This window comes from Triturus cristatus, chromosome 5_2, assembly GCF_964204655.1.
Source record: "Triturus cristatus chromosome 5_2, aTriCri1.1, whole genome shotgun sequence".
NCBI classification, from domain to species: Eukaryota; Metazoa; Chordata; class Amphibia; order Caudata; family Salamandridae; genus Triturus; species Triturus cristatus.
In genome coordinates this window covers 222,907,017-222,924,316 of record NC_140588.1, presented here as the reverse complement: position 1 = coordinate 222,924,316, position 17,300 = coordinate 222,907,017, and the positions used below count along the sequence as shown (strand labels likewise).

General features: G+C 44.7%; 1 protein-coding gene across 12 annotated transcripts in view; it reads left to right on the top strand.

Annotated features, from left to right (window-relative positions):
* Window positions 1-14,697, top strand: part of PTPRM (protein tyrosine phosphatase receptor type M) — a 1,478,792-nt gene extending 1,464,095 nt beyond the window's left edge. For all 12 annotated transcript variants that reach the window (XM_085607017.1, XM_085607015.1, XM_085607014.1 and 9 more), the window contains one exon: window positions 13,773-14,697. In XM_085607017.1, coding sequence (XP_085463143.1) covers window positions 13,773-13,826 — 54 coding nt within the window. In that variant the 3' untranslated portion in view covers window positions 13,827-14,697. The remainder of the gene's footprint in view (window positions 1-13,772) is intronic.
* The last annotated feature ends 2,603 nt before the right edge of the window (window positions 14,698-17,300 follow it).

The following is a 17,300-nucleotide window of genomic DNA, read 5'->3' as shown; positions in this document are numbered from 1 at the left end:
ACGCGTACAATGAGGTTGTGAACACAGACAAGTCCATAAAATACTGCCCTCGTAGTGGTTGAGAACTCATAAGGCAGCGTATGGATATGGCTTATCGACCCATTCTGTGCCGTTTTGCACCCATACGTCTGTGTGCTTTATCACAGCAAATGCGTTGCTTCCAGTGTAGGTGCAAGTCCGCGCCTGTGCAGGGAATGACAGAGGAGTGAAAGACGGACTGCTCTGCCTATCACTGTGCAGGGAGCGACCACCTTGATTTCCTAAGGGTCTAGAGATCCCCATGCAGGTGGGCGCAGTGACTGACTGTACCTGCCAGCAGCGGGATGCGGGGGGCGGGTCCCTGGAAGGGGGCAGTGTCAGGGGGCACAGTGACTGTTTGCCATCCTTATGTGGCACACAATCCTAACAGCTTCTTTGACCCAGCACCGGTGTGATGTCGTGACCATGACGCGATACGCCTGGGCGTACGCGTCAGGTCACGTGAGGAGTTAGAATAAAAGGCAAGTCGCGCACGCACGTACGCCAGAAAGGCTGCGGCGGCGGACTGAGTAAAATATCGATACTGTCCCCGTGTCATTATTGCCAGTGCCGAGGCCCACTGTCCCACTGCGCGGTAAGCGCCCAACAGGTGTCCCTACGACACCACATAAACTGGCGACGAGGGTGGGCATGCCCTCGCTGACGCGGAGTGCGCGGGTGTGGCGGCCGCAAGCGTTCCTTCACTCGCGGCGCTCGTGCCCCTGCGCAGCGTCACGATCGGCTGTTGGCGCCTCCGGTGACGGGTCCGGTGCTCTGAATCCATCGCGCTGCTCGGCGGAGCTCCGAGAAGGCGCGTGCACGCGTGGGTGGTGCTCACCACGAGTGCCACGTGGCCCAGGCCTGCAAAGCGGCCATAACGCTGACACGAGGGAGGTGACCGGAGTGTTCTACCAAGTGCCCCAGGAGTGGACTGTGCCTCGCGTGTGCTGCACTGAAGGTGGCGTGTGCTGCAGGGAGAGAGCCAGCCCATCGATGGTGCCCGTGAGTACTGGCGGCTGAGTGTCTGAGGCCCCAAGGAGGGAGCGCATCGCGTGCACACGCTGGGGGTTGGACCTGTCTCCCTCTGCATCATTCAGGAGGACTGGTCCCCTTATCAAGGGGGGTGCAAAAGGGGGAGAACACTCACGTGACCGGCAGGTCTCGCCTGGCAGTGGCAACACACGCACGTCATGGCAAACATACCACCTATTGAACCATTCACAGTGGAGGGGTCACCGTCTTCAGTGGCGGCCAGATGGAAAGATTGGGAAGATAGGCTACGCATATTCTTCGAAGCTACCAAAGTCCATAGAGACCAAAAAAGGGCGATGATTATCCACCTAGGAGGAAAAGACATTCACAATATAGTCAAGACGCTCGCAGAAGCCACTCCCAAAATACACCTGACGCTGATAGCTGCCCTGAATGAACACTTCGAACCGATGGCTAACCGCGACTATGAGCGATTCATATTCCGACAAGCGCGCCAGCTTCCTGAAGAATCGTTGGATAGGTTTCACGCTCGCCTTAAGAACCTCGTGGCCACATGTGGTTTCCGGGACGAGACCGAAGAAATTCGAGGGCAAATCATCCAGGGATGCGCATCAGCCAAATTGCGCGAGCGCATATTGGAAGAATCCGGTAAACCATTGGCGGAAATCTTGACGATGGGTCGGACCAAAGAGCTGTCGAAAGTGCGGGCGGCGCACATGGAGGCGGCTCTTCAGGCGCCAGTGAAGATTGAACCTGTTAATGCGGTGTCTGCAAGGCCTACGCAAAAAGGGGGCAAGAAAGGGGCGGGAGCCACCGCTCCAGAAAAGCCAAGATCGTGCGAGTACTGTTGGGGACCGCCACATGCGGCGGCGGAGTGTCCGGCAAGAAATGCTCGGGGTGCGGGCGTTTCAATCCCTTCGAAAAGGTATGCCAGTCAAAAAGGTACCGCAAGCCCCGTCCAGCAGCAAACGCCACCAAGGAAGGAGAGCCGGTAACCAGCGACATGGATGACGATGAAGAAAAGGAAAGGGTGGTGCACAAAATCCATATGATAGGTACCGCCACACGCACAGCAAGACGCCTACCACAGTGCAACATCCGGGTAGGGTCGCAAGACGTCAACGCAGTTGTGGACACCGGAGCCACTATCAACATCATGGCTGCCACGCTGTACAGCACGATGCTCCCGAAACCAACTCTACATCCGTCAACGATAACAGTGTTTGCATATGGCCAAGAAGCACCGTTGAGAGTGCGGGGACGTTTCAGGACAGGCATATCTCACGGAACCCGGTCGGTCACCACCAACATTTACGTTACGGAGGATGGCCAGGGAATGCTCCTGGGATGCCGAGCGGCAGAGGACTTGGGAGTAGTGACATTTCCATTCGGGGTGCACCAGGAGTCCATGCACCACATCCTGGGCGAGTTTGAAGAGGTGTTCCAAGGGATTGGCAAATTTCGAGGGAAAGAAATTCACCTCCACATCGACCCAACAGTCCAGCCGGTCGCCCTGCGACACCGGCGGATAGCATTCCACCTCAGGCCGTTGGTGGAGGAAGAGCTCAAGAAGCTTGAATAATCGAGAAAGTATCAGGCCCCACCCCATGGGTGTCCCCCATCGTGGTTACCAGGAAGCCCAAGCAGCCGGGCGCGGTGAGAATATGCGTCGATATGCGACTCCCCAACGTCGCGATTAAGAGGGAGCGCCACATCACTCCCACCATCGACGACCTCATAGGGGAAATGGCTGGCGCCCAGTGGTTCTCGAAGTTGTATCTCAGGTCGGGATACCACCAACTAGTACTAGACGAAGCCTCCCGAAATATTACAACTTTTTCTACACATGTGGGACTCAGGCGGTACACGCGATTAAGCTTCGGAGTGTCGAGTGCCGCCGAGGTATTTCAAAACGTGATACAAGAGCTCATCGCTGGAATCCCGGGGGCGATCAATGTCAGCGATGACATTATGATCCACGCGAAGACTGTCCAGGAACACAATGAACGACTGCTCCAAGTGCTGCGCCGAATTCGAGAGGCTGGCCTCACGCTACATCGAGAAAAGTGTGAGTTCCTGTGCAACAAGTTGCAATCCTCCGGGTATACTTTTTCAACGGAAGGGGTAAACCCGGATCCCGAGAAGGTGAGGGACATCAAAGACGCGGCCGCTCCCACCAATGTCACAGAGGTTCGAAGCTTCCTAGGGATGGTCAACTACTGTAGAAGATTCATCCCGGACTTGGCAAATCTGACAGCCCCCTAAGAGAGTTGACCAAAGAATCACCCCCGTGGACATTGGGCAGCGAGCAAGCCCAGGCATTTGAAAGGATCAAGAAATCGCTCTCAGAAGCAACGACACTCGCGTTCCTTGATCCTGCCAAACTCACCTTAATCGCCGTGGATGCTGGTCCGGTCGGACTGGGTGCCGTTCTCCTACAAAGGAAGACGCCTCAAGAAGAGTGGGCTCCGGTGGCCTTCGCGAGCAGATCGCTCACCGAGACGGAGCAAAGGTACTCAAAAATAGAGAAGGAGGCCATCGCGATTCATTGGGGCTGTCACCATTTTCATCTGTACGTGTACGGAAAACCATTTGTAGTGGCGACAGACCACAAGCCCCTGGTGTCACTATTCTCGGGAACCTCAACAAAACCACCACCACGAATTGAAAAGTGGATGCTGCAGTTACAAAACTATAATTGCAAGATAGAATACCAACCTGGGTCAAGGAATCCGGCTGACTACCTATCCCGCCATCCTCGGAAAGCCACTCCCCAAGAGATGGAAGAAGCCGCTGATACCGAGGAGTATGTAAGATGTGTCACTGCTCGGTCGTGTCCCATACCCATCTCCATGGCTAGCATCCAGCAAGCCACCAGCCAGGACGAGTGTCTGCAACGGGCCAAGAAGGCGGTTCAGAACAACAGTTGGAATCGAGCGAAGGAAGAATGGAAGAGTTTGACAACGGTGGCACAACGGATAATGGACAGCTTATATCATGTAAGAGATGAACTCACCGAGGACAACACCGGGTGTCTGCTGCGGGGGCACAGGTTGGTCATCCCGACATCGCTGACCCAGAGAATGGTAGACGTGGCCCACGTAGGACATCAAGGCATGGTAAAGACCAAGTCGAGACTTCGCACAAAAGTCTGGTTCCCACTCATGGATGACCTCGTAGAGGCCACCGTTCGGGCCTGCCACTCGTGTCAAGTCACCGGGGAAGCACCTCGACCAGCCCCTGTCATCATGGAGCCTCGGCCGAGAGTCCCGTGGTCTCAAATCAGTGTGGATTTTGGCAGTCTGCCGGATGGGCGCCACACTCTAGTGGCGATCGACGACCACTCGAAATACCCTGAGGTGGAGATACTGTCGGTCCTCAGTGCAAGTGAAGTCATCCCCAAGTTAGAGAAGATCATGGCGACCCATGGACTGGTGAAAGAGATCAGGACAGACAACGGGTCCCCCTTCCAGAGCCAGGAATTTGCCGCATATCTGCAAGCATTGGGCATACATCATCGGCGAATCACGCCCCGCTGGCCGCAGGCCAATGGGGAAGCAGAAAGATTCATGAGGACCCTCAATAAGGTAATACGCATAGCGCACGACAAGTCTCAGTCCGTGGAGATGGCCATCTTCACTTTCCTTCGGAGCTATCGCCAGACACCTCACACAACTACTGGAGTGGCTCCGGCACACCTTCTGATGGGAAGAGTTGTTACGGACACCATACCTCACCACCCTGAGTGGCGACCAGAAACCCCTGAGGACAGTGCCATTGATGCCCGACGACGGAGCGCCCATGCGCATGCCAGCACACGGCGGAGAGCGGAGGTGCCCAATATCATCCCAGGGCTTGAACTGGTGCAAAGCTGCGTGTAGTGTTTGAACTTCCCCACCAGGCTTGTGTCTGTTGAATGCGTCACCTTCGCTTCCATTTTATTCACTAGGATCACTGGACTCGTCCTGACACCCCTCTTTTTGACTGGAAAGTTGAGCGACCTTTATGTTCGTATTTTTTCCGTTAAAATGTGAAATTCCGGTTTGAATTTCACTTTCATTATCTCGACTCTGCACCGACCTCATGTTAGAGGCCTGACTTACAAAGTCGCACTCGTAAAGAGCAGGGAGAGTTTGAGGTCAGCCGGTGCAGGGTTTCCAGGTGGGAGATGGGCCGTCTAGACGCCCCGTGGTCTCTAGTGACGTCACTACGCACAGACCTTGCTGAACACTCCCGAGTTCCTCTGGGTACATGTTTTCAGCTCACTTCCCTGCTCGCACTTTTTGAGGCACAATGATCTCTCTGTTCACTCTGTCTACAGTTGGTAACCCATGCTATTAATCTTTGTATTTTAACTTTATTCAAAAGTTCTCTAATGCAACAACGAGGCAGAGAGCTGGTACCGTATAAAACACCTCAGCAAGTCAGCAAATGTTAAGGAGTGTGATGTTGTGGGCGCCAGAGTCCTTATCTGAACTTCAAGTGGCCTGCTATGCCCACCTCGGTCACCCCTTCTCCTTTTCTTGCTATTTTTTCACATGTTGTCTTTGGAGCCGAGTCCGAGGTTCAGAGAGATGTAGGTTTATTCAGGGATTTTTATTCAGGGCTTTAAGTGGGATGAAAAAACTGGGGTCTCTCAAAAGGGCGTGGCAAATGGAAATAAGACATTGCTTGAAAAGTAAGCTAAATATCTGTGCTTAGCATAGTGTGCCACCCAATTGGTATTTGTCTGCTTCTGTCATTGCATCCAGATATATAATACAATACGTAACATTACACCTACAACGAAGACTATTGGCTTTGCAAATGGTCGTTAGTTGCATAAGATAAATAAGCAACAACTATAGATTTGTTGTATAGAATATTGAAAATGTTTCAGTTCTGAAATTATGAGACTGTGAAAGAACTATAAGGAGTCTCTTTGAAGCTAAATCAAAGCCAAAGAAGGGTGGTACTGCTGCAGAGGTAATTTTTTTTTTTCATCCTGAGAGTGAGGGCAAAAATGGAGAGGCCGATAGGGACCCGTCTAAGCACCTGCTTTTACGAACTGCCGGTGCTCAGACTGTTCCCATGAGGCACAGGGTCAAGACTGATTTGCATATGGCCAGGTCTGAACTGGGGTGGCATGGTGAGCAAAAGAATGATGGATTTAACCCCGATCTCTTGACTGGCGGTGAATGTTTTGATTTGTTCTGCATTCCGTCCATTAATTGTGTGTCTGGTGCTCAGCACCGGCAGGACCCGGCACACTTAAAGCCCTGGCTTTATGAAATGGACAATACTTTATGAATCCGGGGGCTGTGCCGGTAATCAGAAAGGAAGCATGTTCCGCTAACTGGGCACAAGGTCTGCGCTGGTTACAAGTTCCAGTAAAAAGGAAACCTGAGCCCCTTTTGGAAGTCTTCCCCGATGCGGGGGCTGCTGCACTCTGTGGTTGACTCAACCCAGAGTGGGATTCAACCACAGCTCACCTTTTGTAATGCAGATTGTGCTCTGAGGCTATTCTTTAGGGATAGTTGTTTTTGTCACATAGTAGCTAAGGATGTTTTAATGAAGAACATGAAGCCCAAAGCAAATTTAGTTAAGGCCCAACTTTATTAAAGCCCCAGAAGCAAACATGATTAAAGTTTGATCAGTGATTGTTTAGCATCAAAAATTGTTGCTAAACAATCAAAGACAGAGTGTAGCAGGAGCCAAGTCATCTTTACGAAGTTCAACCATTATCCGGCTAAAAAATGTCACATCAAATCATTGTCCAACCTGCATCCGCTGTGGTGGTTATTCCTGTTGAACCTTGCTTGTGATGTTCAGTGAAGAATCAATACCTTGGTGATGAAGAGTGCAAGAGGTTCATGCACGGCACTGGATCAAACCGGTCACAGAAGTCCTCAATCCACATCACACTAGATTTAATTTGGAGAAGTTCTCAGAAGTTAAGTTGGTGTCGGGACGACTCATCAAAATCAGGTCCGATAGACTCCATGGCCAATCCCCATCTTTTGCGCATGGTTAAGAAGGTTGACAGTTTTTGCTAGAGACTTGAATGTTGAGATGCCTCAAGGTGCTCATTTTCGAGTGGGTGTTTGCGATCAAAGCTTTGCCCCTAAGGGTACTATGAGCTGGCTTCAAAGGTTCTAATCTGCCATTTGACCCCATTGCAACCCTAAGTGAGGTGTGTCGAACTTCAGTGCAGCTGATCAACTTCGAAAAAGAGATTCCAAGATTTGCTAGCCTTGGGATGCATCTCCAGAATACACTAGCCTCGTGATTGGCCGTTACTAGGATATCCCTGTGACACTCAGATTTCTGGGATTTCCCCAGCACCCATAGTTGAGAATAACCTCACCTGTTCTGGGTCAGTCTCCACTATAAGCCCTACAGTTTCCTTGAAGGCATAAGACAACACTATTAGGTCACGGTACTTCCAGTATTCTTCAGACTCTCATGTTACTAGGAATGAAAGTGAGGCACTGCCCTGATCCACCCTAAGAGACAGTTTCTTGAAGGTGCAAAGCTTCTTCTTCCATGGTCCAATTTCCAGCGCAGCTCTGAGTAAGGGGGTCTATACAGTGGTATTTATTTAAAGTTTTTTATTAGTTTAATACCAACATAACATGTTAAAAAGCAGTACATTAACACAATGAGCAAATGGGCAGACTGCCTGATCCATCTCCAGGTGTACTAAACATCACTTTCTCCGACGATGGTTGTTCTGTACAGTTCAGCAATTACAGTGATCCATCAAACGCCACAACTGATTATATTTAATCATACATGTGCAGAAAATAACTGCGTGGTGCTTCCATGGGCCCCATATCTGTACCAATTTGCACAGTCAGCCCCGCCCTTCGTACACATACCATGCACCAGTCCATATTGTACCCCATTTTTCTGGGTGGGGCAGTGTGTATGTGTGTGTGTGTGTGTGTGTGTGTGTGTGTGACCCCCATAGTTGCACCATATTTCATCAGACTGCGGCCATGCTCGTATTACGAAATATAGGTTGGTATCTGGTACCCGCCTGGTCTCCCCATATTCCCAAAATGCATAGTTTCTCACTTGGGACCAATGGAAGCCCCTAAACCTCCACCAAACCCCTCATCACCTCGGTCCAATATGTCTTGATCTCAGGACAATCCAATAGTGTATGCGTGGGCATACCCGCTAGGCCACATTTCTGGAGACATTTACCAGTGTCAGTTCTCCCAGTGTTTGCCATCAGTACCCGCGTATGATGCACTCAGTGCAGGAGGTTCAATTTTATTAGTCAATGCAGTGCCTTAATCACAGGCTCCCTTACCTGACAGCTCCTCCAGGTCTCGTTCCCATTTCCCCTTCATTGAAAGTGTTATTTGAAGGGTGCAAAAGTGTGCCTTAAGCTGGAGGCTGTTATTCAATCAACTAACTAACAATTCCTACAACATATCCACCCATCATTTACCAAAAAAAGTATGCATATTCTGTCCTCAGAGAGTGTCTTCTGACTGCCAATCTTCCAGTGACCTGTACACCGAAATAAATCTAACTTAATGGGGGGAGGGGCCCATAGATCAAAGCCCTTTCCAAGGCCTTATGCCCTTCCCCCATTGCAGCACCGTGCAGTATAAAGTAAATCTTCACATGTGGCAGCTCTCATGCTGTGCAGGTGGAGTTTTAAGTCTTAACGGCGTGGTTGGTCTTTCTGTATACATAGAGAAGGCAGAAAAAGCAGTCCATCTTCTGAGAGAGTCCACACAGGCCAGGTTTGGAGCATTGGTATTTTTTCATTTTCCTGTCCCCGACAGAAATAATAATTCACTTCATCCACCGCGAGCTGACAAATAAGGGGTTTCAGTTTTCTCTCATATCTCTAAAATGGAAAAAATATATATGAAAAAGCAGTTTTTTTTATTCAACCCTCATGTGCTGAATTATATGTGAGCGTGATGGCTGTTTTGCACCAGTTTCCTTCATCGCAGAAAGGGTACTTCGTTTCTGACATAATCATGTAAAAAAATGTAAGAGAATTGGCTGCAAATTGTTTTCTGTCTTGCAACGCAGACGTCTGACTATGTGACATTTTCCTGCAACATAGTTTACTAAATTCTCAGTGTCATACCTGAAACATTAGTAACCAGACACACCTTCCTTTTTATGTTTAATTTACAACTGGTCACATATGATACAGCTTGTAGCTTTCAGTGTCCACTGCCTGGTCAGTCAAGCCTATGCGGGATTTGCCCATGTTACAGGCGGGCACTAACCAGCAGAAGCAGCACTTATTTTAAAACACTCACATCTCTGAATTGTTATCAACAGTTGTCAGAGGTAGCTTGCTCAAAGGCACCTCAACATTTAAAAATCCTTGGTTCAATTTAGAAAAACTTTGCAGTGGTGCAAATTCCTTTGCAAACCATGTTGCAGTATTATGGTACACTATAATAAAACTTCTGCAGCATATTTTTCCCCATTCCATGTTACAGCAAGGCTTTTGAATCATGGTAAAAATTTGAAAATAGATTATGGAACCATTGCATAACATAGATGAAAACACTTTTTTGCTTATAGATTTGTTTGCTTGTATCAAATAAAGACGTAGCAAACAAATTTTCCCACAGACAATGCCTCCTTTGAAAATGAGCACACTGTGCATTAGTTTTTTTGCTACTCACATGATCGAAAAATGTAGTAATTTGTTTTGCAGCCGCCTCTTATCAGGAAAGGGGTGAGGCGGGGGAGGGAGAATACAGACAAAAAAAAAGAATTATAAATATATAAGATTGCACTTACCTGCTCCGACGGCCACCGCCTTGCTCCCGATCCTCGCCTTCCAGATGTCCAGGAACTGCTGTTGATTGCGCAGGCTCCCAGATGCCAATCCCAGCGCTGATATCATGCTGGCAATACTACGCTGAGTGCCCTGGTTCAGTGCTCAGACATGGACTGGGATTCTGTGTTGGTTCTCCACCCGGCTGTACAACACAGCTCGAACAGGAGAAAGGCTAAGTGCCCATGACGTTTTGGCCGGCCCCAGAGGTCCGGTCAAACCGTCATGCACACTTAGCAGTGCCCACTACTCCCCCCTCCTCCCTGGTGCCGCAGCTGCTGTCAGTATGAATGGCCCCGCCCCTCCCTTGGCTTGCAGCCTGCAGGCCGAAAAATAAAATGATAATACAAATGTCTGCTGGCTTTCAGTGCGGGTGGGGGGTAGGGGTACGACTCTCCTCTGCCATAACGGAGAAGCTGCCCATGCTTTTTGCCTGAAAATGTAAAATGAGCCTGTGCTATGTTTATCCATATGTAAACACAGTAAACTCCATTCCCTATTACACAAGTGAAAAATTGATGTGGAAACTCACAGGAGATGGACTTTCTCAAAGAGATTAAACTTCGAAAGCAAACTAGTGCAAGTGCAAGAATAAATCCCTTTGATGTGCTGTTTCTCAACCTAAAATAATGAGATATCTTGTTGACATGAAGGCATGTCTTTGAGGCTTCATGCAGAATCCATGTCAACGATGAAAAAATGTTTCCTCGGCACTCAAGGATGTTAAGCTAAAACCCGATTAAATGTTTTCCCAGCATCTAATGGCGTAGCCTCTAAGGAAGTGGAAGTTTGTATAGATGAAATTATGCTCCCGCACACCCTTGTGTTTAGTACCAGCCTATACTTTTTGCACCCCGTTTGATCATTATGACTATAAAGAGAAGACTAGTAAGTGGCAGATCTTCAGCCAAGATAGATAGCATAGATCTTGCCCTCTATTTATGAATGAGAGCGGCTTCTAGCTTTTTGGAAAAGTCAGACTCCACCTGGTTTGGAGGTCACAGTAATCACTACCCATAGAAAGAGGACAGCAATCAAGTGGTCTGTTGCACCATTCCACATGCAGATAAACCACATTGGGATCAGGTAATCCACAAATATAGCAACACAAAATAATGCAATATAGTCTTTTCCTGGGTCCTTGCAGAACTACAAAATCAATCAATTTCTTCACTCAGGATCTGACCAGCAAATGTATGATTGATGTAGCATATTACTATCCAACCCAGGAACTTTAATGTTTTTATGGATTTTATAACCTCATTCTCTGGTAATTTGCAGAAAGTTGTAACTCTTCATAAAAGTCCATATCTATTTTAATTATTTATTTAGGACCTTGTCGTAACCCTTTTTGCCTTCTTATGAGGGTGCACCTAGCCTGATATAGCAAATAAAGTATTGTGCTTTAATACGAATCAAAACATATGTTTTATTCAAAAAGAGTGTTCTCATTATATCTTTCTTCTAATGTTTAATCAGTATGTTCAGTGAGCCGTAGATGGAGATAAAGACTTCTAATCCAAACACAACTTTATTTCAGCTCGTTTGAACCATAAAGGTGCACAGTGCAGAGCAATATTTATAATTAAAACATTAAAATAGTAATCGCAGTTCATAGCAATGGATAAATAGTCATACAGCAGCAATCGCCAAATGATTTAACAAAGCTCGGATGAAACGAAAGGAACAAAAACCTCGGAGGAGATAAAGACTTTACCTGTGATTCTTTTCCTCTCTGTCTTTATATCTCTTTGTGTAAACTAACCATAGCGTTTCTCCGTTAATGGCTGCTTAAATTAGTATCTTTTGCTGAATTCCCCCTAGAATATAACACACACATAAGATCAGGGTTGTTATAAGGGAATTTGTCATAGATCCTAATCTTTCCCAACACAGGAGTGCTCTGAAATAAGGCGGCTTATACACATATCTCAGAGGTTAAGAGCTGTTTGTTTCTTCGTGTAAATGCAACCTAGCATTAAATGCAAGCGATAAGGTGAGGTGAAGTATGAATATTCATGAGCCTTCTAGTTTTTTAATATCTATCTTTAGTAATGAAAGCTAAAAACTATAAATCTCTTACTGCTTTGTGAACTAGAAGCCAAAACTATGACACACCATTCGCTATTAGCAATCTTCACAAATTCTCATATTGCTTTAGAACACCTAAGAAGTATTAGCCAAACTGGGGAATCATGTCTTTTTGCCACTTATGAACTATGAATGGTAAATTTGCAACAACCAAATCCCACCACAGTTTTAATACTGATGTCTAGCTAAAGGAATTGCTTAGTTTGCAGCAATTATACCTTTTCTGTTATGTTCCAGTCGCTATCTTGTTTCTTTTAATTGGGAGATTTAGTACCTACATAGTCCGAGAAGAATGATTGTAAACAACCTTGAATTGAATTGTCAGAATAAATAGAAGGAAAAATAGGAGTTTTAAGGAAATTAATGGTATAATAGAACTTATCACATTCAGATTTCAGTACACCTTTTTGACTACCAAGATGAGGGTGCTTGGAGGAAGAGTCATACTGCCACAAAGAAGCCCTGTTATACCCGCACCAATAGCTTTTTATGAAATTAAAGCACTAAATATGATTATTATGTAAAAATACAATTGAAATAGTAAGACGGGTGAGCTATGCCCATTTTGAAGTAGGAAATTTCATAAGGAGTTTCTGGTACTTCTCAGGATAACCAAATATAATTTGTTTTTATTTTTACTTATTTTAAGACCTTAAAAATTGAGAGATGAAGATTTGTCTCTCAGAATTTCACCCAGATTGGAGTATTGCACTTGGATTGGGATTTGAGCATTTTAAACAGTTTTAAGAAGAACGTTTGAATACGCATTTACACATTGCCTCTCTCCTAGCCCTCTGGAATACTGAAACCTTGCAATTATGCTTTCATGTCCAGTTTTCAAAGTCCTTTGCAGAACTTAGTGTAAAATAATCTCTCCTAGGAGTGTAACTTAATTACTGCCATTTGCAACCATGAAAATTCCTACCTCTGATTCGTCTATTACTCAGTTCACAAATCATGATTTTTGCTTAATTTGCCATATGTCTGAATTCACCCATTGAATGCCCGGTAGAGTTGTTTCCATAAATAGCCAGCTCAATGGCAGGTCTCACAGGCATAGATTTATTAACTGATTGAAGATCATTCATACACCTTCCGTCTGAGGGTTTTCAGAAAGCAGTCATCGATTTCTTGTTTACTTTTTCAATGTACATCACCTCTCTTCCCTATTCATAGGGTTTGCTGTTGTGTTCTAAAAAATTATCACCCTCGGGCCAAAATATTACTCTACAACCCAGCTGGGTAATTACAACGTAAAAGGTCGCAACTCTGTCCAATTCTAAGACTCCTCTCTTCTTTGTCATTTAATATAGCACAGAACAAAATCCAAATCAGCGAGTGTGTAATAGTGATTTTCGTTATTGACGAAAGTGTGTTATAGGTTCGCTATGCTAAGGACGATGCACTTTTACAGTTTTGTAGAAAGTGACTCGTTAGGACCTATTGCTTAATTCTTCACTTGTTAGTTTAAGCTGGTCACCTTATTTGATTGCCAGAGGCGAATTCACTTCAGGGGTGTGCCTGCCCTCCATCAAAATTTATGCCAGCGAATCCCACATCTCATATATTGCTCAGCACAGCCTTTGAATGAATAATGCATGTAAATGAAACAAACAGCCCATAGTTCATAATTTAATTAAGTTCGTTTTCTGATCTCATTGGTCTTATTGAAAGGTTTCTAAATATTTGCTTTCCAAGTTGGATGAATCTTTGCACTTTATGCTACTAGGTAATTTGAAATTGTCAATGACATATTTTCTGTTCCTGTATGTTTTTTAAATCGGTCTCCAAATCCTGAATTACAACGTGTGGATATTTTAGCTAAGCAAACTAAATTATTCTATCTCTTTTCTTATTTTAACAGGATCAATACAAATTCTGCTACGAAGTGGCTTTGGAATACTTGAATTCAGGCTGATGGACAAAATAACACAAAACTCCTCTGACCAACTGGCCACCTCCACTATGAACAAAGAAAGTTGCGTCCTAACATTTTATATACATAAAATGGGACTTCTTTGTGGTCTGCTTTATTTGCTTTGTAAAATTGGCTCTTTTTTTATGAGCCCGGAAACCTGTTTATAAAACTGCTTTGCACTGCCCATTTCCCGCTGTAATGCTGCTGCTTGACAACACTCGAAGTGAACCGGTATTGGACACCCCGATGCACCCGGAACACTCAACTCGATGGCACAGCAGAGCCAGCCGGCAAATGAAAGAGCACAAATATATTCTTATGAAAGAATTTGTATTTTTCTGTTCTGTTTTGGTCGCCTGTTATCCCATGTCCGCGTCCCAGCCTAATGTACATTTTTTTGTTACGTCAAGAATGCGATCTGGCATTATGAATGATAAAGTATTATTTTTGCTGTATTTGTATTCCTACACATTCACCATGAGACATTATCTATGTCGCTTACCGAAACTGACGAATTCAAATGTAAAAAAAAAATCATGTTAGCCTCGTTGATTTATAGTTTCTTTCAGATTCGTATTGTTTTAGAGGAAAATGTGGAAAAACTCCACTTGATAAATGGGAAGTACAGGATCAAGAAGAAATTAATATATCCAAAGCTTTTTTTATTTGTTTTTATTGTAAATATTAATTTGAACTCATCAGATTATTTATTCATTTAAGAAAAAAACATTTTTATTCTGTGAAGCACGGTGAGTGACAATCATTTTTTTTAAACCCTGAAAGCGCTTTACTGTATATGATATTGTAAACATTTGTTTACCTTGTATGGATTCTCAGATCAATAAATGATTACATATGTGTTCAAACCTAAGTTTGTTTTGTTTTTTTGCAATCAGAGCTGCAGCCTCCTTCTGCCATGCCTTACATCTTCATAGCAAAGCACGGCTAAAAGCTCACATGCAGGAAAGTCAGATACTGTTAATTGTGAGAATATTGTAATCCAGGAACACATTTATTTTTCTTATAACTATTATTAACAGCATGCTGCTGTGTGGACAATCTTATGTACAGGTTTGTTTGTAATCAGAAAGTGAGACATTGGATAGTGAATATGTGCATCTAAAGCAATTTTGGCATTGAGTCCAGCAGAATAACAGATATCCGTTTCGCTTGCGTATGGCCTCCCCTTTTCAATCATGATTGTGAACCCTACCACCTGATGCAGGACGCCAATTGATGAGAGGATTGAACATCTGAAGAATACAAGTGAGGCACTTTTGCCCACTAATACCAAAATCTTAATATACTGTTGCACATTCATCACCATCATATGTTTCCTACACAAACTACAAGAAAGGGTTTAGTGCTCTCCAGTCTTTTTCTAAATATATTTATAAGACAGTTATATTTAGCTCAAATTGTTGTGTTGCAATGACTCCAAAACCTTTTATCGAGAAGCATGTTATCCAGGTTTTTTCTTATGTGTGAAATTGAGGTAACTCTTCTTAACTTGTTGTCATTCTGATTGCTTTTCCTACTTTACATTTAAACTTCAATTCTGCATTGGCCACTCGTGATGGACCATTGTATGCATTGATTGAAGTCTCAACTGCAATGATTGCTTTGTTTTAGACGAGTGCTCCAAAATGTCCCAATAATTACATCCCAGAGGACAAAGGTAAGTGTGGATTGGATTTCTACAGAGTATGATGGTCATTATTTAGCAAGAGGGCTTTTATGGAAGTTAGCATCTACCCCCAAACTTCAGCCCTCGAAATTGGTGGCAAATAGCCACATTTAATTGCCTTGGGGGGAAAATAGTCGAAAACTAAGAGGTGAAATGCAATCATCCAAGGGCTGAAGTATCTCATGAAATGTTCTTTTAAAACATAAAAATGTCTGTATTGTATACAGTGCCAGTCCGTCTTTTCTGCCATTGACATCTTAAATGTTTAATTGACAGGCGACTATATCCCTTGTATGGCATCTTTCTAGTCAAAATCAGTTGTGATACCCTTTTTGGGATTTAAGATCTAGCCATGTTCTGATTTCACCTTCAAATGCATCTGTCATTTCACTAAAGAGAGGCCCGTATTAAAGTTCTTTAGAATCTTTTTAGATGATCCATTTGCTTTCCTTAGAGGTTGACTGATTAACTGATGTTAATCATGTGCACGACTGATAAGCTGATGTTAAACTTGTGCATTACTTTGATCTTCAGCTGTCCCTTCCTCAGCAGACCCAGTTCACAATTTTTGTCCTGTGTTGTATATCTGTATAGTATAGTTCTGTTGCTTCCTTAGTGCCAGTCTCTCACGGGTTCCTTTGAGACTATTGCATTTTGTGTGATTTCTGAATCTGATAGAGGTATGTTTAGCTGTCATTTCCTGGTCCAATTCAATTTTCAGATGGCTTATTACACATATGTATTCAGGTATCTGTTGACACACCTTTGTTGAGGTCCACCCCATACTTATTTGCTATGAGACACCATTTGTTGGGATCAATTTTCTAAAGCTTCTTGGTTTTTACAAACATGGGTAATCCTTGAGCCCAGCATACATTTTAGCAGCATGATTTGATTATATTGATTCTCTGTTTGGTACCATAGTAGGGCTCTTGAGCAATGTTACGCAGGAAATGCTAGTTCATTAAGCATCACAGCCGCGCTGAGAAAGATGCAATGACATTCCTACCTGCAAGAGTGGTAACTCCTTTACTACATGGGTAGGCAGAAGTTGCGTGCTCTAAGCAGAAGAACTAGTGAAGCGAACACCTCTGTCTAAAGTGCTCTGGTAATGCTGCCTAGGTACACAGGGAATATATGCTAAATAACACCCATTCACTATAAGTGTGTAACACGGCAAGTTTGTGCATCATTTCAAAGCTTTCAGGGTAAAGTTAGCAACCTGTTTTCACTAACACTGGGGCATATTAACAAGCGGCAGCGATAATTATCGCTGGCCGCTTTTAGCGAGAAAAATGTTATCGTTGGCTATCGCAGGAAATTATCGCCATGCTAGCGTCTGCTAAAATGCGTGGGCAGCCTTGTAAATATCGCGATGTGTACATTAGCGATATTTACAAGGTTGTACTGCCCAGTGACGCCCACTTTGCATCTCATTAGAGATAAAAAAGAGAGGCATCGGGTAAAAGGGTGCTAACATGCGCTAATGCATGTTATCACCCTCTTGTAAATTGGGCGATATATTTATCTCCGCTTTTTTGGCTTTAAAAGCGGAGATATGGCCCTTGTAAATATGCCCCATCGTGCCTTCACAGGAATAAGCTAAATTCTTCTAAGACACTTTACCAAGCTACCTCATCCCCAAAACGGATGTATTGAATCCAACACTTTAGTAGACTCAACAGCATAACAAGTCTCACGTACCTACTAGAGTTTAGGCAGGGACCAAAATAAGGCGATTTTTAATGAACTCCCTCAAGAATTTAATAGCAATTTGTGGCATCTAT